The sequence below is a fragment of the Falco punctatus genome (genome assembly GCF_963210335.1).
Source record: "Falco punctatus genome assembly, chromosome: 13".
Taxonomy (NCBI): Eukaryota; Metazoa; Chordata; class Aves; order Falconiformes; family Falconidae; genus Falco; species Falco punctatus.
Window position 1 is genome coordinate 1,495,191 of NC_137593.1, and position 22,718 is coordinate 1,517,908.

General features: G+C 40.8%; 1 protein-coding gene across 2 annotated transcripts in view; it reads left to right on the forward strand.

The window, feature by feature from the left end:
- MME (membrane metalloendopeptidase) overlaps positions 1-22,507 on the forward strand; it is a 55,531-nt gene extending 33,024 nt beyond the window's left edge. For both annotated transcript variants that reach the window (XM_080410201.1, XM_080410202.1), the window contains exons 18-23: positions 4,558-4,677; positions 5,371-5,504; positions 7,462-7,527; positions 10,888-10,983; positions 11,388-11,464; positions 14,471-22,507. In XM_080410201.1, the coding sequence (XP_080266327.1) occupies positions 4,558-4,677; positions 5,371-5,504; positions 7,462-7,527; positions 10,888-10,983; positions 11,388-11,464; positions 14,471-14,570 (593 nt within the window). In that variant the 3' untranslated portion in view covers positions 14,571-22,507. The remainder of the gene's footprint in view (positions 1-4,557; positions 4,678-5,370; positions 5,505-7,461; positions 7,528-10,887; positions 10,984-11,387; positions 11,465-14,470) is intronic.
- The last annotated feature ends 211 nt before the right edge of the window (positions 22,508-22,718 follow it).

Consider the following 22,718-nt stretch of genomic DNA (forward strand, 5'->3'; position numbering starts at 1 on the left):
CTCAGGAAGCAGTACACTTTGCACTCCCCAAGAGTAATCCCAGAGAGTGAGACTGGTCTAAAACAAATGTCATATTACCAAGGCAAGTGTTCTGCATTCGATGATGAAATACCAGTGCAGAACCCAGCTTACTCTCAGTTTCTATCTCCTCATTTCCAGCACTTTCCCATACACAGCTGTAAGATCCAGTGCTCAGAAAAGACTCCAGCAATCAGCTTCACATAAGCTGTGCTAAGCAAACTTAGCCCATGCTGCATGGGACTGTTTGTCACTGTTCCAGAGCTGCTTCAGGTTCCAAGCAGACAGAAATCCTACATGGCTCTGTCACCACCTTCTGTAAAAATAATCAGGACAATTGGAACAAAGCATCTGAGGCTCAAGGAAACCAGCATTTCTCAAAAGACAAAGTCTTCTCAGAAAACCTCTCACCAGCTATCTCATCTATAGCACTTCAAGATCTGACTACGAACCCGTAGCATGTAGGGGCTCCATACTAGCATTACCTTCAAGCAGTCCCATTTAAATTGCAAGCCTTAACTGTTAGCTATCTTAAATGCAAAGTCCTAATATATATTCTTTTACATATGGCTTAAGAAAAGTTTAAGGAATTTTGGGGCATGCTTAATTGCTGTTCTTAAGATTTGAAGTGTGCCAGATCACTTCCAAGATCACTGTCTGATGTGTCATTTAGTTCTGCTGCTTTTGTTGGAAAAATGAAAATGGAAGCCTGGTAGATTAAACCAAGGAAAAAAGTGAAATTTAAAAAGTCAGAGAAGAGTTCAGTACAATTAAATAGTTTTTGTAAAGCTTTTGAGTATAAACATTTCTAATTTGAGCCTGCCCCAAACCATCCATGATTATAAATAACTTAAAATAGAAGAGAAAGCATTAAAATGCATATAAAGAAAATTTTAAAATATCTGTTAAGCTAAAGGTTAGAACCACATGGAAGCACTGAGGTTTCTCATCCTGTGAACCATACCAGCTCTCTTTACAGCGGCGCAGTCTTTCAAGAATCACAAACCATTTTACAATGTTACGTCTCACAAGATTTCTGTCATACCCATTCTGAAAATATTGTTATTATCCACATTTCATAAATGTCAGTGTCCTTCCTAAGCCATTAGTGAGGCACTATGATCCACATATAACTCCTGAAAACAAGTCTCTAAAAACAAAAAAACCCTTGTCCTGCAGGGCTCTGCGCGGAAATGAAACAATATCATTTCTTGTTTATTTATGAAGGCTTCCAAAGAAAATATTTGGTGGAGACATTATTTTCATTGCCAGGGATGTAATTACCATTTCTTTTCAATCTTCAGTAATGCCTTGCAATATAGTCCCACTTCTTTTATCAAACAAACCATTAAATCAAGGTGAAAAATGTCAGGTACCCTCTTCCACTGGGCTCTTGTAATACTAGTGTCAAAAATAATGTCACTGATCTGCACGACTGGCACCACCAGCAGGACTTCGGTAGCACCAGAGGTAATCTGAAGCTTTGCTTTGGGACCAAGTATCAGACTTCATTATGTGGCAAAAAGCACTCCCTGCTGTTCAGTCTGCAAGCACAGCTGCACTAAGCCAAATGGATGCAGGTTTTTTCCAGTTTTTACAGGGTATGTTTAATACAGCATACTAACATTTTCAGTCAGTGCTTTCTGTACCAAAAATATAGCACCCCTGATGACATGTCTTGATTCTGTGCGTGCAGGTTTAAAGGAATAGCATCAGGTTTGTAATGGAAGAAAACAAACTAAGCCAAACTTTCCAAAAGGATTTTTCCTTTTTAATTATTTCTGTCCCCACTGAAGAATTGAAAAAGACAAAAAAAAAGTCCCGCAGCCCTAGATTTTCAGATTTTACTGAGTGAGGTGATCTGTTAAAAGCAGAATTCCGTAAATATGATCCTGACTTCTCCTGCTAGTCACCTATGTTTTTGCAATTGCTTGCAATTTCAGAATCACAAGAGTACCGTTCTTGGGGATAGTGGGAACTGCAGCATTGTTAGCCTCAGCATCCTGCAGGCAAGAATGAGGCGGCATGGAGAAAACTCCTTGTATTGGTGCAGTCACAAACAGGACAAGAGAATGCAGCCCACTGCAAATGGAGCTGTTTGCGTAGGAATTCAGCAGCTACAATACTCACCTATTTTTAGGTTTCACATCCTAGTCAAAACTTCGGTGATTTTTGCCAAGGTTCGTGAACTTTCCCAGTTAACCCAAACCGTTCTGGCTTTGCAGTGGGTTCTAAAGGTAAAACATGAAATAAGCACTGTGAAATCCAAGATGGCTTCAGAGAGACAAAACTCTGTTGACTTAACCGACCAACACTGCTTGGGTAAGGATGGCAAGGCAGTGCAGGCAGTTTGGCAGGTGGTAATGCTAAGTGAACATTCAGCTCATTACTGAACGTTTAGCACAAAAATTCGCTCCAAAGGCTTTGTTTAAAATAGCTTTGTTCACCAATTCATAGAAAAGGAATCATGATTTGGAAAACTGAAACTGGTGACTGGCAGTTAATATGAGCCATAAATTATTACCTCATCCTTTAGCTATGGCATGCCACAGGATAATTAAAGCAGTCTGATCTTTCAAGCGATGTCTGAATTAGCTTAGTATTATACTTAGAAAAAAAAAAAAAAAGAAAAAAAAAAGAGTTCTGTGCATGATATGTAGGAAATTTAGAGCTCTGATACTACATTTTAATATGGTCTGATCTTCACTGTTCCATCAGCAGCACTGATCCTAAGAAAGCTGCTCAACCTCAAAAAAATCAGCTGAGCTGCTGCTAGCAAGGTGGCCCACCGTATGTGCCTTTAGATCCCAGCTGCCTCTGACCCAGAGGCAGGTATGCAAGACAGAACTGACCTGTGCCTCTGGCCCGTGGGGGGTACTGTGCAAAGTCAGTCTGGCAAAGGCATTGCTGTTCTCAAACACATTCAAGAAGAAAAGCAGCATGTTTTCCTCTGTCCAGGGCTGCACAGACTCTGAGGGAATACTTTATACCTTTTCCTGCCTTGAATATTCACGAAGCTGAAAGTGCATTCTGCCCTTCAGATCCCAAAGGATTTGCACTTCCCTTTTCTTTACTTCTCTACTTGAAATGTATCCCACTGTAGGAGGAACGCCTGCCCACTTCAGACCTGTATTTTGCAACAGAAATGGTGGAATAAGTTGTTTTCAGAAAGGTGGAGTTAAATAAAATCTATGGATTCTGACATTTCACTCTAAAAATGGAAGTAACGGTGTTAATTAAACTGAACTGAAAGTTGTGGGGAACTGTCTCCCTCAGGGAGGGAAGGTCATCCTACAGTTCTAAGCAAAAGACGAGCTGAGCTCCAAGCGACTTACAGTTGTAACACTCTAGGCCATTGACTGATGTGCGTCATTTTTGAGCAAAGATCTTGCAAGCAGTGATCTCCAAAAAGAATAGTGGTCTGATGCTGTGCACTCCACATATTACTCTGTTCTGCCAGTCATCAAAATAGCCCATCATGCAGTATGGCATTTACACTCTTGTCTTTGCTGTCAATACTTTCTCATAGTAACATTGAAACATTTCAATATTTAATTCCATGCCAAACTAAAAGTGTAATAGAATTACTGTGACAGCAGGAAGCAGTTTGGACAGGACAGCAGAAATAGGAGTTTTTCTAACCTGTTTATTATTTTTCAATTTTCCTATGGTTCTTTCTCCTCCTGAAAGAAACTGCTAGAACTGTGCTTGATTTATTCTGTTCTCTTTTTCTGTTGTGTGAAAACTGTCATCCTATTAGTCTTTTTTGTTCAAGTTTTGTAGAGTTTCATACATCTTATTCACAGTGAGAACTGATACTTTCTATTGCTGCAACAGGCTGAAGTACAGGGAAAAGGCCTGCATGAAATACAAAACGTAACTGAATATTTTATAAATTTTTAAAAATCTTCATATATATATTCATATAAAAAGATCACAATTGCAACATGATTTCTTTTTTACTAATTTGTTTCTTAAAAGCCTACAAAATTGATCACAGAAGTGGGTGAAAATATCCGCTTTGTTCTAGTTCTTTCATGGCCAGCTTGGCCTATTTTTATTAATTCTACTGGGAGTTACTGATATTTTCAGTGGAATAAATTCCTTTCTCTGAGACTGGTTTGTGGTGGGGGCAATAATCGAATAACTTACTCTGCTAGGGGAACACCCTCTCACTTTCCATGATGTTGTGAGGTTTATTCAATAATGGTACTGATGTTTATTTAATAGTGACACAGGAGTCTGAGAATGCTAGGTGCTGTAGATTAGAAAAGTAAACTGCATTTCCACAAAGTGAAATAGTAATGAAGACAAAGTAAAAGCTGATCGTGATTTTGCAAATGTCTGAAGAGGGGAGTGGTCCTGCTGATCTGTTTCTACCATCCTACAGCCATTACCATGTGTCAGTTCACTTACTGTTGCTGGTAGGTCTGAGAGAACAGCATGACTTTAGTTGAAGCCCATAAAAATGGTCTGTTCACACTGGATTCACGTAGAATAATGAGGCAGGGACTTAATTGTATTGTGGTTTTTTTGCAGTCTTCCCCGCCGGCATTCTGCAGCCCCCTTTCTTCAGTGCATCCCAGCCCAAATCTCTGAATTACGGTGGCATAGGCATGGTCATCGGTCATGAAATCACACATGGTTTTGATGACAATGGTAAGGCACTGAATTTCTAGTTATAAAACTTGCAATGCACAGAGTGCATTATGTGCTTTAGTGGTTAATCATTCCAGGAAGCAGATAAAATGAAGTTTCCATATAAAAGACCAGATCTGGATTTCTGAGGCTTTACAGCATTCTTCCCCATGATGACTCCCAAAAGCGTGATCTAGAGGATCCCACACACTCCTGTAGCTGCTAGGCTGCAGCAGCAGCCCTGAACATGGGCCTGTGGCACACAACGGGTTTTAATAATACTCCCTGTTCACTTGCTTTTCCCAAAGGCTACATCAAAACCCATCACAAATTACACAACTGTGAACAGGGTGTGTCACTAGGTGGGCACAGGCATGAACCCCAGGGTCTAGCTACCAGACCTGCTGCCCAGCCACGTCGTTCATATCTAGACCCGCACTATGATCAATCCAGCATTCACTGACAGGTCACAACCACACCAGGCTTCCTAGAAGAGCCTTATTCCCATCTTCTGATTCTGAATTTGTTTGGTTTTCTTCTCCACTGAAATAGGGCCCTCTTAGAAAAGAAAAGCAAAAAAAAAAAAAAAAGCATCATCTGCATGACTGCCTCATTACAGCAGTTTTTTTGCATGAGCAATTATACTTACTTGCTACCCTTCTTACTGCATCAAAACCCTCTTTTCCTGTGTACATAATTCTGTTATTATTACAGGCAGAAATTTTAATGAGAACGGAGACCTTGTAGACTGGTGGACTGAAGAATCGGCCCGCAGTTTTAAGGAGCTATCCCAGTGTATGGTGTACCAGTATGGAAACTTTTCATGGGACCTAGCAGGTGGACAGCATGTATGTCATATTTATTCATAACTACCAATGTTGTTTTTAATGGGGAAGCACAAAACCTTATGTCCTATTTACATGAATGCTGTCTTGGCCTATGGCCAACACTGTTACCACTACACCAAATAAAAAACCCCAAAAGATATTTTTAAAGACAGCAGTAAACATACACTGACTGTTCTGAAAAAGGCAGAATTTATGTTCTGAGTGAGTGGCAGTCTTGGAAGTCTTTGCCCTAGAAGCCTTTTTGGGCCCTCAAAGGCTCTTTTTTAATTCCACAAAGGAACAGGGGAAAAAAAAATAATCAGAAGTTTGTACCTCATTTCCCCAAACCTGACGGGTAAATAATACATATCCCTATGCAAACAAATCCTGCCTGCTCCTGTTCTTCACTCAAAAGTTTCTTGCTCTTTCCACCAGAGAAACATCTGGACTACAGAGTGAAAAGGTCTGAGAAGAATTAGGGCACAGCAGGAGAGGAAAAGATGACAGGCAGATTTAGGAGAGGCAGGCAATCTACATGTGACTGCATTTGCAGCATTCTGCACAGTTACAGCTCTTGGGCATTCAGTGTCATTCATGTCTGTGCCTGGAAGCCCTAATTCCATGAGAACAGTTAGCAGGATCAGGTCTGTTCTGTGTCCCAGTGACATCAGTATGCCATTAACTCACAGAAACAGGTGGCAGTGATGTATAATTACATACACTGAACAGTAGACCAGTCCTTTTCCTGTTAAAATGCAAGCTGCAAAACTGCCCCTGGAAGGAGACAGACAGCCCTGGAGAGGTAACACAGCACTTCACAGCTTGTCCTTTCGGGGGTGTCAAGGTGCTCTGCCAATGCACTGCACCGTCTGTAGCACGCAAGCCAGCTTTAATCATCTAGGGACCGCTTCATTATCTACACAGTGCTCCCGCCCTGCTGCACTGCACTGTGGAAGACCACTTACTTTTAACATCCATCTTGTTTATTTTGGACCTCACTGGATAACCACGTGTGGCATTGAAATGCGCCACCACCTGCTTTTCTGTAAGGAACAAAATTTCTCTCTTGGATGGGACCTCCTACAGTTAAATGGGTAAATGAGAAGACACAAGAAGATATTTCTCCAGCTACTACTGTCTGCTTTTTTAGAGCCTGACAATACATACCATCATATAGAATAGGGAAAAGATAAAACTTCCAGCCCTGAGGTTTTCCTAATCTATGTGTTAAACTGGTGGGACCCACAGAGAGGCCAGTAAAAACAGCGAAGAATACTTCAACGTATTCTTCTGCCTTTTTTTCCACACATTAAGGCATTCAAGGTTTTGCAGCTTTGAATATCATAGCCCAGTATCTTAGGCTAAAGGTTGAAAATACAATTTTTTAAAGATAAAATTACAGATTCTCCATTACCAGAGCTTCAGCATCTTTAGTGGTACTTCACTGACTTATGAATAACATATCAGCTAAATAGGTATCTTTCACGTATCCTGCCACCAAAGAGCTACCTAACTTGCTGAACACACAGAGAAATATTTTGTAACAGATTTGCTGATGCCTGTTAACTGATTATTTCAACTATTTGGAGTCTGGATTTTAACTTCTGGAGACTATACAGATTTTACTTCCTCTAACTGGAAATGCAGTAAGAAACTGAGGGTTAAAGACATGGAGAAAATAGGAAGATTGCATGAGCAATGACTAAGCATCAAAAAATCTAAGTAAGAGAGATACAAGAGCTTAGAAAGTTGCCTGTAGGGGAAAGAAGAGGATTAGGAAAAGCAATAGTATCCACATGGATTTTGAGACAAGGGAGACAAAGACTTTTTGCAGATGTTAACATACTCTCCTGCTAAAACTTCAGATTTTAAGGGAATTCTTGCTTGTAAAAAGTGAAAAACACACAAAACTTGACATTGCAGGTCCTGGATAAGCTCTTCTTTTCAGAAAACTATACTTTTCCTTTCTATTTTACAGCTGAGTGGAATCAACACACTAGGAGAAAACATTGCTGATAATGGGGGTGTTAGACAAGCATATAAGGTAAGAAGTATCCATTTTTCTGTTTTAGCTGAAACCATCATAGATTAAGAAAATACATTTCAGAGCCTCTGAAGAAGAAACATTATTGTTGTGTTAGGTACAGGACCATACGTACTGCATCATCGAGGCACAGTTTAAAACTATTGGCCAGCTGTTGTATTGCTTTTATCCTGTTAATTATTGCAGGATACATATTACCTGTTCCTAGTACACTCTTTCTCAGCTGACCTCTTTCTATTTTTTATTTATTTATTTTTTCCTTTTGTGAATAAGGAACACGTAGACTGAAAACATGTAATGAATCAGACTTGGACCATCACCCAACTAAACTGATGATACTGAGCAGCTGTCTGCCTCTGGCAGTCTCTCTTCACCAGCTTTTTTTATGCCAGGAGGGAGGGACAGAATGACTTTCTTCTGACCCATAAACAGTCTCTGCCTACATGAAATACTATTCACTGTTCGAAACACTGTTCAAAATACCATCTTGTACTACTGACTTGGGTCCCCTGTACAGGTATCCAAAGATGTCAGTGACATCTGGACTCCTTGCGCTAAGCCTTCCATGGGAGCTGTACGCTCTCTGGCTTTCCTTTCATTCTCTCCCTGAAGTCAACACTTAACTCCTTAGACTGGCCAACTTTGAGACTGAAACTGAAAGCAGCAGAGGTCTTCTCTTGGTGACTGCAGGTTGGGAGGTGAGAAGCCAGTCAGCTTCTCTATGATTTTTTCTGGTTACTTGCAGATCTGATGGTCGCAGGCCTTAATAACACAATCCTCCCTCTCTTCCCCTAAACACCTGGTTCTGTGGCAAAACATACACACTTGACAACTGGAGTGCTGTCACTCCCCAGCAGAGTGCCCACTGGCATGCATGGGCCAACTCACACCTCTCAAAGTTACCATCACAGCTTCCACAAAGACAGCCATCGGCAGCACATACTTCACTAGAAATATACGTTTGAGGGCAAATACAATTATTTATGAGAGTCTGAAGAATGATTTGGAAGCCAAAAAAAGGCATCAGTATGGCATATTAGATTAGTCTGATCTTCAATTACTAGAACATTTGTGTATTTAAAAAAAAAACACAGTACAAACCCAGGAAAGGGGATAGTCTTTCTGAAAGGAATGGGAGTAGCCAGAGAAAAACAGGTCAGAAGTTCTACAAAAAATAATTCAGTATTCATAGTTATTATGACACCACATAAATAGTAAAAAGAGGTCCGAAAGGAATCTTGAGAGGTCATCCAGTCCACCCCCCATCTTCTAGCAGGTAGAATCAACCATTTCTGTATCATTCAGACATACCGTAAGCGAAGTTCTGTTACCTCCTTGCTGCAGTGCGAGCATCATCATGTCTCTGCTTTCAACAGTGGAAACGGAGAGCAATCTGCTCCTTCCTTTTCTGCGACCTTTTACATATTTGAAGACTGTTACTTGAAGGCCCAGACTTCTCTTCTTTAGACTAAACAAACCCAATTCTTTCAATCTTTCCTCATAGGTCATGTTTGCTAGACCTCTGCTCATTCTTGCTGCTTTCTTCTGGACTCCCTCCAGTTGATCCACATCTTTGTTGAAGTGCAGTGCCCAAAACTGGACAGAGCGCTCCAGCTGAGACCTGGCCAGTGCCAAGTAGAGTAGAAGGACTACTTCATGTATCTTATATAAGACACTCCTGTTTATACATCCCAGTATGACACTTCCCTTTTTTGCAGTACTGCGGCACTGCTGGCTCTTGTTCAGCTTGTTATTCACTAAAACTTTCAGAGCCTTTTCAGTAGAACCATTAACTACTCATCCCTCAACTTGCACTTGTGCAGCTGATTGGCTTTACTCAAGTGGTAGCTTGGCACTGACTTTAGTCAGAACATTTCTCGAATTTGCCGGCATCCTTCTATCAGTAATGGCATACTAACACCACATTGTTTGACACATGGTCCTCATAAGAAACATGAAAGCAGCTGGTTTTACTATGGAAAGGTTTCAAAAGTCATCTGCATTTTGCTTAGTAAAAAAAAGAACAAAACCACAATAAAAAAAAAAGGTAACTTTCATTATGCAAAATTAGATAATTGATAAAATTCATGTTTTCTCCCTGCAGAATCACTTTTGTGCTACTAAAATTGGATCCTGGAACTCTGCATTGTATACAGGGAAAGCATATCTTACCCTAAGTGCAATATTTTAAACTCTAAGCCAACAGTTGGCAAAAAACCCATGAAAAACGTGATAAACGTATGAGGGCAAAGCACACTGTAAACAGGACAGCGCATACATATGTTCTGTAGAATCAGAGAGAATGATTTTTTGACACAGCTTAAGCTTTTTACCCCACACCTCTCAAGCCTAATGGGAAGAAGAAGGGAAAGAGGGACAGATGAACAAATGGGGGAGTAACAAATCTTCTGATCACATCTTTGTCTTGGAGCTCATTTGTGCCTCCTTGAGCAGAGGCAGGCTGGGCTGCCCTGAGCAGTTGCTTAGCCCAGGGATCCACACACAGGGAATCCCCAAATCATGCGAGACACCTCAGCTACGCTCATTTTGGGACTGTGCCTTAGAAAGCAGCACAGCAGTATGGTTTTCTGTATGGACCTTCAAGCCCTGATCCACAGAACCTGCAGGAGGCAGAGCTGCTGTGGGTGAATCTTTATACAGAGAGCTCTGAAATCTGAGAGTTTGGAGGCTGGTTTAGCACAGAGCTTGCTGATGCCTCACTACACCTACCCTTCGGAGAATCTCACAGTCATTTCCATTACAGAACATATTCTATTTTTTAACACAGAACCACTTTCCTTTCTGCTGTCATTAATTAACCCTCTGAAAGGATTTGCCAGGTAAATATGTAACAGTCCAATGGAATTTAATTACAATAAAGCTTGCTGAAGAATAGTACTAACTCTCCATAGTTACTATATTTCAGAACACAACTGTCCTCTGCATTCTTAATTTCTTCCCCTGTAAATCATAGTTATGCAAAAGTCTTGTTGAGCATACCCATCTTACCAAAGTTATTCCATTAGACTTGCCTTCTTTTTGCTACAATAAACTGCCTTCTTTAAGCCTATTTCTCTTACCATTTATTCCAATATAAGTCAGGCAGCTTCACTAAACCTGGTATAAAACAGTACTGTAAGGCCCATTGCATGAGAAAACTGTCTTCAGTCAGTCAGGCCACTGGTATCACAGTGCTAAGAAATGGCCCTGTTGTCTTCTGCTTAAAGGTGGCATGTGGGTATGGGCAGCCAAGGTAGTACATTATTAATTGCGTTGAAGAATCCATGTTCCTCCTTGTCATCATTGCATTTTGATTGGTGGGGCTGGAAGCTGTAACATTTCTACTCATTCATTCTACAGGCCTATGAAAACTTTGTGAAAAAGCATGGAAAAGAAAAACTTCTTCCTGGTCTTGAAATGAACCACAAACAGCTGTTTTTTCTGAACTTCGCACAGGTATTCTATATGCTCCTTGACTGAAGGCTTTGAAAATCACTTGAAGTTGCAGTTTAACAGTAAGTCAGAGCAGGCTGCCTTTCACAGTTCTGCTAAGAGCTGGCAGAGTTGCTAAGCTGAGCAGTGTTCACTACAAAGTAGTGAAGATAAAGTCGTCTTTGGTAATTTTTATCTTCCCTAAATGAATTAATCCATGAGTAAGTCTGGTAGACAGTTTCTTGTGCCCAAGTGCCTTTGTCTGAGGACAACAGGTTACTTCTTTTTTTTTAACAAAATATATCTTTTTTCTCTATGCTCTAATGTGAAATTTATTCTTATGACATTAAGTATTTTGTATGAAATGACAACAGGTTTCTTCCTGGATAATCTCATGGCTGACAAATGCTCTTCTTTGTTACGTGTAGGTATGGTGTGGAACATACAGACCAGAATATGCTGTGAACTCCATCAAAACTGACGTGCACAGCCCAGGCAAATTCAGGTCAGCATGTGTAATAATCTTCAGTGCAGTTCCTAGGTGCAACACAGCTTTTAGATAAAGAATTTAAAGAACTCTACACAAAAGGCTACGTTGCACTGACCAGGATAGATCTAGGCACATACACATATATAGGCACAGCGCATTGAAGATGGTTAAGAGAGAGAAAGATGGACTGTCCCTCCAGACCTCCCAGCCCTGGCATAGCTCTGTGCTGACAGAAACAGGCACAGTCCTTCCCAGGAAGCTCCACAGGCTTTAAGGTTGTGGGGAGTTGTCCTCTCCCTTGAGATGATACAACTTAATTCTCTCCACATTATTGAGAAGCTTTGAACAACCATCATCACAGGGCACAAACCCATCACCTGGCTGTTATCAAACCTGCACAACTCTTGCAGCTGATCCCAGTGACTGCATCCAGAAGCCAGTGCTTTTCCAGGAGTCCCCTGGCTCCCGCAATAGCTCCTGATAGGGTTCTCACAAAGACCAAAGGCTATGGATGGACTTCCATCCTCCACTAAAGTCACAGGTAAAATGTCCAGTTAACCTGTGGAGTGCAAGGATTTTACTCTTCCAAGCATGGGGCAGAATTCCATCTTCTTTTAAATGGTAATAGTGACATGAGAGAGAAATCACTTTCTGCCAGTAGCCTTTGCTGTCATTAGAATGAGGAATGCCTTTGTCATCTAGAGCTAGAAAGACGTTCTGTTCAGCAGAGCAGACAGGCCCGTCTTTGCTGTGATGTTAACAGCGTTACTGGTAATGCCTGTAGCCCAGAACCGGGGCTCCCACACGCTCACTGTTTTTGGTCTAATAAATGTTTGGTCAAATGCCACGAGATCAAGTAGGAACGTAGACATCACAACATCTGTTAGCTTTGAAAGGCTGTGTCATCTCCAGGATTCACGTACACAATAGCTGATTTCTCTCCTGATACAATTCAGTACATTAATTCCACTACCTTTGTTTCAATGGCTTTTCACCAAAGATTTATTTTGTTTATCCCACATTCTCAAATATTTAGTGAAAGCAGTGACTGTTCCTTCAATTGCTACTTGACTGGCATTTCACTGTGGGTGGTTTCTGTACGATCTGCAGATCCCTCCCAGGGGCAGTTCATGCTTCAAGTCGCACAATTGGCCAAATTTGCTAATGAGGCTCTGCAGCGGTTCTTCAGAACTGTGCCTTCTCCTTGCATATCTAATTTGCATGAGGCACAAGTCCTTTGAAATTCACTAGCTCAGCATCTTTGTGTAATTGCATGTGTATATATCTTGGATATATTACATCTCATGTTGTGCTGTTTTTACATTGGTCTGAAAAGCTATAAGCTTTATGTGGAATTACACATGTACTGAGAAACCATATTAATATTTTTAGAATGTGAAGTAATTTTCAGGATGAGCCCCCCCCCCCCCCCAACAGCTCTAAAATAGAAAGTGTTTCAGTACATGAGACATACCCACAAAGTTACTGCCTAATGATATACTATTCAAATGTCACAATGTCCCCCAATGTGCCTTGGGTTTTTATAATTATTATTATTTGGGGTGGAGAGTGTTTGTTTTAACACCTGCTACACTGACGGGAGGATATTTCTCCTTATAGGTAGGACAGGCAGGTCTCCATAAAAACTATTAATTGTGTAGTACAATTTTAGTTCATGGGCTACCAACTCTTGAGTACTAGACAGGTGGAAACTTTTGCCTGCTAGAAAAATAAGAAGTTAACAGAAAGATGCCTTGGATCAGGTGATTGTCAAAGGCAGGCGAAGGAGTGTCTGTATCTGAGTGTTAACATGCAAAATTAGAACACAGCAAGTACAGTAACAGATACAGGTCAAGCCCTGCTTATAGACCACATCTCTGTAAGTCCTGGAGGTGTTAGTAAATGAAGCAGGATTCTTATCCCACTGCTGTTTTATCTGTTTGTTAACAACTAATGTAAGTAGAGTTTTATTACACCCAAAATACTTTTTGCTCTGTATCTGACAAAATCCCATTTTGGGAGTTCTAGTCCTTAAGAGCAATGAAGCACTGCTAGATCACTTAAATCCATGACTTCCTTTGTGATCATTTTTCTGTGCCATCTCCTGTTTGGCTGGTGGCTCCTGAGACTGGTTAGAAAGTACTCTCACTTTTGCTGTTGTAGAGACAGTCAAATTGTTGCAGATGTCAGCTGCTGAGCTTCAGCTCAACTTCTGTGGGCACTTTCTGGGTCTGTTGAATCTAATGGCTGAGATTATTCACAGTATAATCACAAATTACTCAAAGAAACAGTTCTTCAAATAATTCCTGGCCCACAATCAACATGCATCAGTATCTATATTTGACTTTTGAAGCTGAAATTGTTTTCCTGCATAGGTACGTGCATGCTGTATTTCTGTTCTTGAAGAAATGAGCAACTCTTAGCAGATATATTCACAGATGTTCACAATTACCCATATAAAAGCTGGTTTAGCTGGAACGTCCTCATATTCACTTGAAAGCTGTTCTTTGTGTGAGTGTTTTTTTTCAGGAAACTCATTCACTGGAACATTTGTGGAAAATGCCCAGAGAAGCAGTGTGATCTCAGTTAAAATTTGACTGGTGTAAAAGTGTAAACGAATATTCACTGAAAAGTTACATGACAGCCCTCTACTTCAGGTCCTTGTTTTCCCTTTACCAAGAAACTTGTCAGCAAAACATAGCTGAAAAAATTCTTAGTGAAAGCTAACAACAAGCAATAAACCTGTCCCTAGTGAAATAAATGGAAGTATTGTGAGAGCCAGTAAGGAAGAAGGGACAGGTCCTTTATCCTGGGGGGGTTGTGACAGGGACCATGGAAACTCAGAAGAGAGAATACAGCCACTGCTGGAGGTGAAGTGGAAGCAATAGCCAGAGTTCAGAAATACAGGTGTTTCCCACACTATTTTGAAGTGATGCAAAAAAGAAGTTAAGAAACATGAGTCAAATAGTTTGTTTTGAACAAAGGCAAGCAACAATGACAAGATGATGTTTTGTTTTAAAGGGTCATAGGATCATTGCAAAACTCTCCGGAGTTCTCTGAAGCCTTTTCATGCACCAAGACAAACTACATGGATCCTGCTAAGAAGTGCCAAGTTTGGTGATGGAGCTGTAAACCTTGCATCTCAAGAAGCTTTCCAGAAAAAAAGAGAAATTTTGAAGTAATTTTGAGAAGGGGAGGAAGGAGGAAAACTGAGGGGAATATGCCAGAGTAGTCACTGTAATTCTTAGTAAACAGGCAAAAACATACAAACAAAAAGATCACACATCAAAACATGCAATGAAGGACGAACGCCCATGCAGCAGTGAGCTGCCCTAGCTGATCAGCTGCTTTTCCTGTCACTGAACCCTGTAGAACCTAAATCATTTGATGATGTACAGTAACACATCCCTTGTAATTAATCCTGTTTCCCAATGGCTTTTTGGATTTATTTTTAAATGTCAAAGCATAACACATTATTGCCCACTGGGCGGCGAATGCATATTTCTGATCAAGTGGAGGAAGGAAATGCTAAATGACCCACAGTTTTAGACATCATAACATGATAATGAGACAACAGTTTATTTCTTAAGTGTCAGACTTTGTACCCTCAGCTGTTATGATAAATCTGTTCTACCAAATGTTTTCATTTTTACTTGAAACCATTTATACAAGAGGAGTCCAAAGACCTGCTGTAATTAAGTAACTTCTCACTAATTATTCCATGTGTGTTACCTGAAGTCACTATTTACAACAGTTTATTTACTGCTTTCCAGCCAAACTGAAACTGTAGGTAATTTATTAATTTTTGAACATATAATCTGTAAGATTGTGATCAAAGACCCTTTCACAGTTTTCTAAGCCTTTTCTTGCTTTCTCTAAAGTTGGTCTTTTTTAAAGTTTCTAGTAATGTATAAATCATAGTTTTTATATTTAAATCTGAGCTACACTTTTGAAGTATTGTAATATATTTTAACAGTGGCTGCATAGAACTGGGGAATTTGAGTAAAGCATGGTATCAGGCAATAAGATAAAGTCTACAAAACTGAGCTCTGCACTCGGAGCACACTAATATTCAAGTTTTCTGATTTTCTCAGAGTTTAGGGTCTGATCCTGCGCATAATTTGTACACGTTCTGATCTATGTCAGTCCTCACATCAGTAAAGCTGCACAGCTGATTGCAAGAATCAGAAGGAGCTTTAAGAAGGTAAAAGGCTTTAAATCTGCAATGATATGTATTAAACATCCTCATGCAGATTGCAAAGGAACTTACTGCTTTGTATATCAAAGCAAACATTTTCAAAAATAAGTACCAGATACCTCAGATGACTGCTACAATAGGTATATTTAAAAACCTATGTTCCTTTTAGCTTTCCAAGTTTGTCATCTGATAAAAACATTTTGATAATAAACTGAAATTATGAGCCAAATGTAATGTGTGTTCTTTAGAGGAAATCAAAGTAGAAAAAATATTATCTGCAAATGATCTCTGTACTCGCCCCTGAGCGCCACACCTCAACATCTGTAACAACTGACAAAAGGAGAATTAAAATCATTTTGTTCTAGTTTAAAAGCAGATGTTAATGTTAGTTAGTATCTTAAGGAAATCACACCAAAATTGCCTGCAGACAACTTCCTCTTCCAGGACTTTTCCCCAACAGTATGACAAAGAGAACAGAAAACAGAATCCTTTTCACAAATTCCCAGCTGGAAGACTCGTGCTTAATGCAAGAGGAGCAGCAAAGGTGCCGGGTAGCATCCATCCCAGCCCCTGTGGTGCTGGAACTCTGGTGCCTGGGCCTGCAGTTTCCAAACAGCAGCTGAAGGGTCTTTGCTTGTGGTGTGCTGGGCAGAGCACGCGGCTGCAAGCAGCCACAGACCCCTCCGAAGGCACATCGTGCCCAGGAGACCACACCACTGCCTGCTCGCGGCTGCCTTGGCTGTAAGTCACTCCTCGCCACAAAAGGGAAGCAAAGTGTGAAAACCAGTCAAATTTAGAGAAAAGCGCCAGAAAAAACTAATGATCGAGTTCACCGGGTTTTCACCTCCCTGCTGGGCCCCTTGCTTCACTCCTCTCCATGTATTTGTCAGAGATTTTTTTATACTCTTTATCATTACCCTGATGCATGCAAGTGAAACTCAACCCTTTACGAATTCAGGCCCATAGAACTGTGAGACAGGATCCCCACGTCACAGCTAGACATGGTAACAGTCGTCAGGGAGAGAAAAGAAATTCAGAAGGTAACTAAATAAACCAGTGGATCAATAAATACAGAATAAATAGCATTAAATGTAATAATAAATATAAAATCATTAATAATTAGCAAGTAGATAATATATCCCTCATAAAAACTGAGTAATCAATACAGGTCAGTCACTTCTAAAGTGTGTTCGGTAGCCTATTGGCAAGCTTTTCTGATACGCCTTGTGTTTCATTTACCTGCTAGACAAGAAACTACAAAGAGCATATTTATTGTTGGAGATAGTGTCCTCCCTTTAGGCACACTACACAGTGAAGGTTTTTTCACTTCTCAGTGGCCTACCTACACACAAAAATAGTTGTGTCTTGATTCACACTACCTTCTGATGGAGCAGGAAAGGTGAATTCCTATATATTACTGAGGATATGGTAATTTCTATCACCGCCACAGTGAGAAATAAAGCTGCCTTTGTAGAAAGTAGCCAGCAAAGCTCTGGCTGGAGCAGCGACAGATACCTCTAAGGACAGAACACATACATATTTGACAGCTGGCTTTAGACACGTCATCAAACCTAGCTTTTACACTCACGAATTTTTAGACTCCCCTCCCAGAACCCCCATTTCATCACTGCTCCCTCACCTTTATTTCACTACAGAAAATCCATCTGTGACAATAAGACAGAGCTTGGAAAGAAGTTTGTGAAACATAAACCAAACATAATGCTTCTGACCAAAAGAAATTGCAAGTTCCCCTAGGGATTGTTGGCTATGCAAAGGGCCAGAAATATCCCCCTTTCATTGTGTGAAATCATGAAATGAAGTGAATGGACATCTAGAAAACAACACAAAAGCACCCCAGGATTTGATGTGAGTGAGAAGGATTTGAAGACAAAGGACCTGGTCAATATAGGAACCTAAATGGTCAAACTGTTTGTACAAGTCCTGTTCATACATGCCCATGCACTTGTATCACTTTGCAGAATCACAGCACGGTCAGGGCTGGAAAGCACCTCTGGAGATCACCCAGCCCAGTCTCCTGCCACAGCAGGCTCTCCAAGAGCAGGCTGCACAGGGCTGCACTGGGAATATCTCCAGCAAAAGAGACTGCACAGCCTCTCTGGGCAGCCTGCTCCAGTGCTCTGCCACCCTCCAGGTAAAGCAGTTTTTCCTCATATTCAGATGGACCTTCCTGTGCTGCAGTTTGTGCCTGTTGCCCTTTGTCCTGTCGCTGGGCACTGCAGAAAAGAGCCTGGACCCATCCTCTGGACACTCACCTTCAAGATACTTGCAGACAGAAGTTCCCCACTTGGTCTTCTCCAGGCTAACATCCCCCTGAGAAGCCCCCTCCTTCCTTCCCACAACTGTTCTACTACACTCACCACAGGCTCAAGCCTGCAGGTGCAAACGAGCCTGCTCATTTCCTTATTCCCCTTTGGAGCAGGTGGGGAAATACATGTAGGGTTGGCCTCCTGGCTACAGCAGCTCAACCAGAACTGTGTGGGTAGCTGCAACTACTGAAATAAGCCCTAATAGGAAAAGATTACACTCCAGAACAAAGAGAAAACAAAGAAATCATCTGCAGCACAGATCTGAATCTCAATGTCTTGTGACATCAGTCCTGGGCCTAGGCACATCATACACCACCACTCATCAATGTAGTGTTCTCCAAAAGTCACTTGGCACATCAGCATTATTAGTATTTAGTAATAGTATTTAACAGAAATCTAAAATGCAAAATACACATCTTAGAAACCAGACTTTAACCAGTAGCAATTACAATTTCCTTGCTCATGCAAAAGTGAAATTCAGGTCTTCATAAAAGAAAAAGCACTCGTCATTCAGATGCAAGGTACTCGACATTAAACAAGCAGTGACAATCAGAATGTATCTTTCATCACAGCTTGCAAACTAATTAATGCCTGCAAGTATTCTCCTTCTCAGAGCATTATTATGTCAGGGAAGTATTAATAGACATGCCATGGAAGGTATTTACCAAAGGCCTCAAAAACAACAAACAAGGATGCAGAACACGTCACTGTGCAGCATTCAGATTTTACTGCTTCAGTTCTAAGCTTCACGAGAGTTCACATGGAGTGCAAATGCACTGGTCCTTTCTAGCATGCCCATGAGCTTGGCATGAGGCACCTGTGCACTCAGTAAATTGGCAGGTTTACTGCCAAAAGTTATAAAAGCAGTAAACATGATATCACTAACACAAACACTGTGTTGCTTAAGTGTTTGCATTTTCTGTAGATTTTACTTGCCTTGGCTACACTACCTAAGAAAGCCTGTCTCTGTTTTATTTAAAAGATGCTTAGAATCAAGTTGGCATGAACACCAGAAATATGAAGAATTTTTGACAATATGCAGGAAAAAAATTAACTAGTGCTTTACGAAGTGTGCATCAATGTGCGTTTGTTAATGTTCAAAACCAGAAAGAGTCAAATACAGTGAAAAAGAACAAAACCCCATCAGTATTGCCACAATGGAAGTCCAAGGGATTTCTGGAAGAGTATTCAATACCTAAAAGAAAGAAAAATATGTTAATACCTAATGAGAATTTAAACTGATTTGTAGATGAATATGGGCTCTCCCCTCCTTATCAGATTCCTCTAATTCCCTTGCCATTGATAAGTTTTATTCTTGGTTTTTGTTCTCCAGCTTCTTAAATCACCTTCCTTCTATACGCTCTCAGATAAATCAATTCCTTGCAAATAACCACACAAGCACATACCCCATCTGCAGTGTTTTTCCTTATTTCCTGCCCATTTAAGCTCCAACTTCTCCCTCATCTGTATTTTCCTTCAAATACATTCATACAAATTCTGGCACTGTCATCTTTGATGCAAAAAGCAGTTTTGGAGCCTGCTGCTGCATAGGTCTACTCTTAAATCCAACATCTTATAATTTATAATATAGCAGAAGCATCTGCTCCCATCTGTCTATTACTGGCCACCTGATCTGCAGTTAGAAATGCACGAGCAAGCACTAGTCAAACAAAAGCTAAGTAGTATGGTACAAACAGTCCTTGTGGAAACAGTTAATACTGCCCAAATATCGGTTACATCTATCACTTTCATTTCCTAACCACCAGAGAAAAAAGGGATGAAACAAAATATCTAAATGAATTATATAAAATAATTCTGTTCCCTTGCATGGTGGCTTTGCAGAGCCATTTCCAGTATCTGTTTGCATGAAGACTGCTGCAAGCCCAGGAGGACTTACACTCAATCTGGGGGCTAGAAAAGGTCACCTACAGAGCATCACAGTCCCTTTCCCCAAAAGTCTGGTCAGGCTGCAGTTGTCAAATCCTGCCCCTGCCCCCACCCCCTTCTAAAAAGCTCTCAAGTTCTGTGGAGAGCATCAAAATGTGAAGGGAAAAACTGGAGGGAGCACCCTCTCTTTCTCATGATACATTTTACATTTTTTCATTTTGGCTGAAATATCAGTTCACCTTTTTGGTCTATCACAGTATCCTCAACACCAATGAAATGTACAGGAAAAAAACCAAACACAGGTATGAGAAAATAGTTACTTATCAGCTTTCTCTGATCTACTTCAGTGCAAGATAGGACTAAATTAAACTCTAAAATAAGTTTAATAAAGAGTGAGAATGAAATACAGCAGGATCCAATGGGCAAACAGCTGCATTTTTTCATACTTCTGGGAAAAAAATCCACTCAATTTTACCTAAAGAAAAAATCCAAAACACTGTAAACAATTTACAGTATCGTTGTCAGCTTCTGTAAAATCTAAGTCAGTCACTACAGTTCTACAGATGCCTTTTGATTGTTTCAGATGACTTAACGTGGCTTTCCATAGCAGTAGGCAGACAAAACTTTGGAGACTACACAAAACATATAAATACTGACATCGGCCAATTAATTGACAATGTATTAATGAAACAGCTACCAAACACACACGATACACAACCATCACTAAATAATCTCAGTCTTGCTGAGATGCTGTGATGCACAGTCAGACAGCTTCACGGCTGCTGCCCCGGGGCTCGGGCCAGACGCTTGCTAAGGCCCAGGGCAGATCTCCGAGGAGCTGTGCAGCCAGGACAGTGCTCCGAGAGGTGCTGGGCCACCCTCCAGCCATGACCAGCGTCTGGACTAAGCCTGGAGAAAAGCTCCAACAGTGAAGATGCTGCTGCTAACAACCCTCGGGGACTTTTTCTTCTGGATGAGTGACTAACCATGATTTCTTAACCAGGTGTTACTTATTTTCCTACCTATGCTACATTTGCTTCCCCCCCCCCTTTTTGAACCTATCATTTTTGGATATTGTATCATGGGCCTTTAAATTAACTCCAAAACAGAAACGACCTGAGTTTTCTCAATCTTTTAGAACGTCCAGTGGAAAATCAAATACAGCAAGATGCAAGTATGATACAGCACATACTGTGTCCACAGAAGCCATGATGGACTAACATCTTCTGTAACATTGTGAGGAGAGCTTTTTACCCAAGTGGCTAATGAGCAGTAATTGCCCAAGAAAGGATTTTCCCCAATGTTGTGCTTAATCACAAAGAAAAATGGCAGCAGATTTAAGAAGAAAACTGAAGTGATTCAACCCCACATCCTACAGGCTGTGTGGGAGCTGAAGCTGGAGATGCCTGGCATTCCGTCCTGCCCCTGGATCATTCAGAGCAGGCTGTGCGCTTCACTTCATCCCCTGCCCGCACCCTAAGGTTTTCTTCCAATGCAAAACAAGGCACAGAGGCAGCAACCTGCCATTGGAGCCCATCCCTAGTACCTTAGTTCCTTTCCTCAAAGGGCATTACTGGGTGACTGTGCTCAGTAAAGTATCTTGTTCCTTCCAGACCCTAGCACTGCCACATCCTAAACTAGTTCACAGTTTGAGGACACAGCCTGATTCAAAGGCTACCATAATGTCGTTTCAATTCTCACTGGGATGGAGCTTCTTGATGTTAGTCCTTTATCTTAAAAATCACCCTTCACTCATGGCAAATTCAGATGAAAGCAAGCAGGTAACCAAAAAAACCCACAGCACATAGGGTGAAAGATTTAGCAGACACAGATGTCCAGAAATGAAACTAAGGCTAGACTGTCATGGAACAGAGATTAACTTTTTTCCCCACTGCTTATTTCAGCTACTGACCCAGAGAACACGCTTCACTCTTCCCAGCACAACAGCAACCTTTGCACTGCCAGGCTGCCCCCCCAGGAAAAGCCCAGCACTCGGGAGCTCCTTCTATTCAGAGTCCAAATCCCTTGTCCTTCCTTCCCCTTTCTCCTGGACTTCTTACTTTTTACCTCCACACAGGGAAAGTTTTGATGTTACCGTAATATATCACAGTATTTGGCAATTTTCCTTTGGATATGCCCCAGTGCTTTTCTTACTTGACCAGCCGCTGACAGACTGCTAAGTACAACATTCATTTTCTTAGCTAAACCACCAAGGAATTCTTACTCCATGATGAGGCAAAAATCTTTCCAGCTGCTCTGGGACATGTTTGCTCCAAGTGAAGCCCCTCCATATATTGATCATTATTACCTTACAACCACACAGAAACAGGCAATTGTATTTCACAGAGACATGCGCATGAGCTCAGTGCACATGGCTAATGACTGGTGTTTCACTAAAATCAGTGGGTCATTTTATTGCTCTGTCACATTACGGGTGTTACTGACTTCGTAAGAAAGGCAATTAAGATAACTGCTACAGGAACACAGACAACTTACAGTATCTACCATACAGAGACATAATCTTAAAAAAGTATTTTTTAAAAGATTTTTAAAATAAATTCTGAATTTAATCTCCTTCTATGAATATTAAGTATCTCAAAAGTTATCTGAAAATTAAATCCTCCCACTAACCTAAAAAAAAAAAAAGTCCAAATATTATTTTATCAGGAGGCACTGGAACAAATTCTCTTCCAGAAGAATCAAAGATGCACATATTGAGTCAGTCACACTGTGAGTGAGCAGAGCCGAATTTGGAATTACTTCATATAATACAACCAACTTTACGCCGTTGGAGCAATGTTCCACAGAACAAAAAGCAGTCAGTTCAGAAAACAAATGAAAGTGGTAATAATGATCA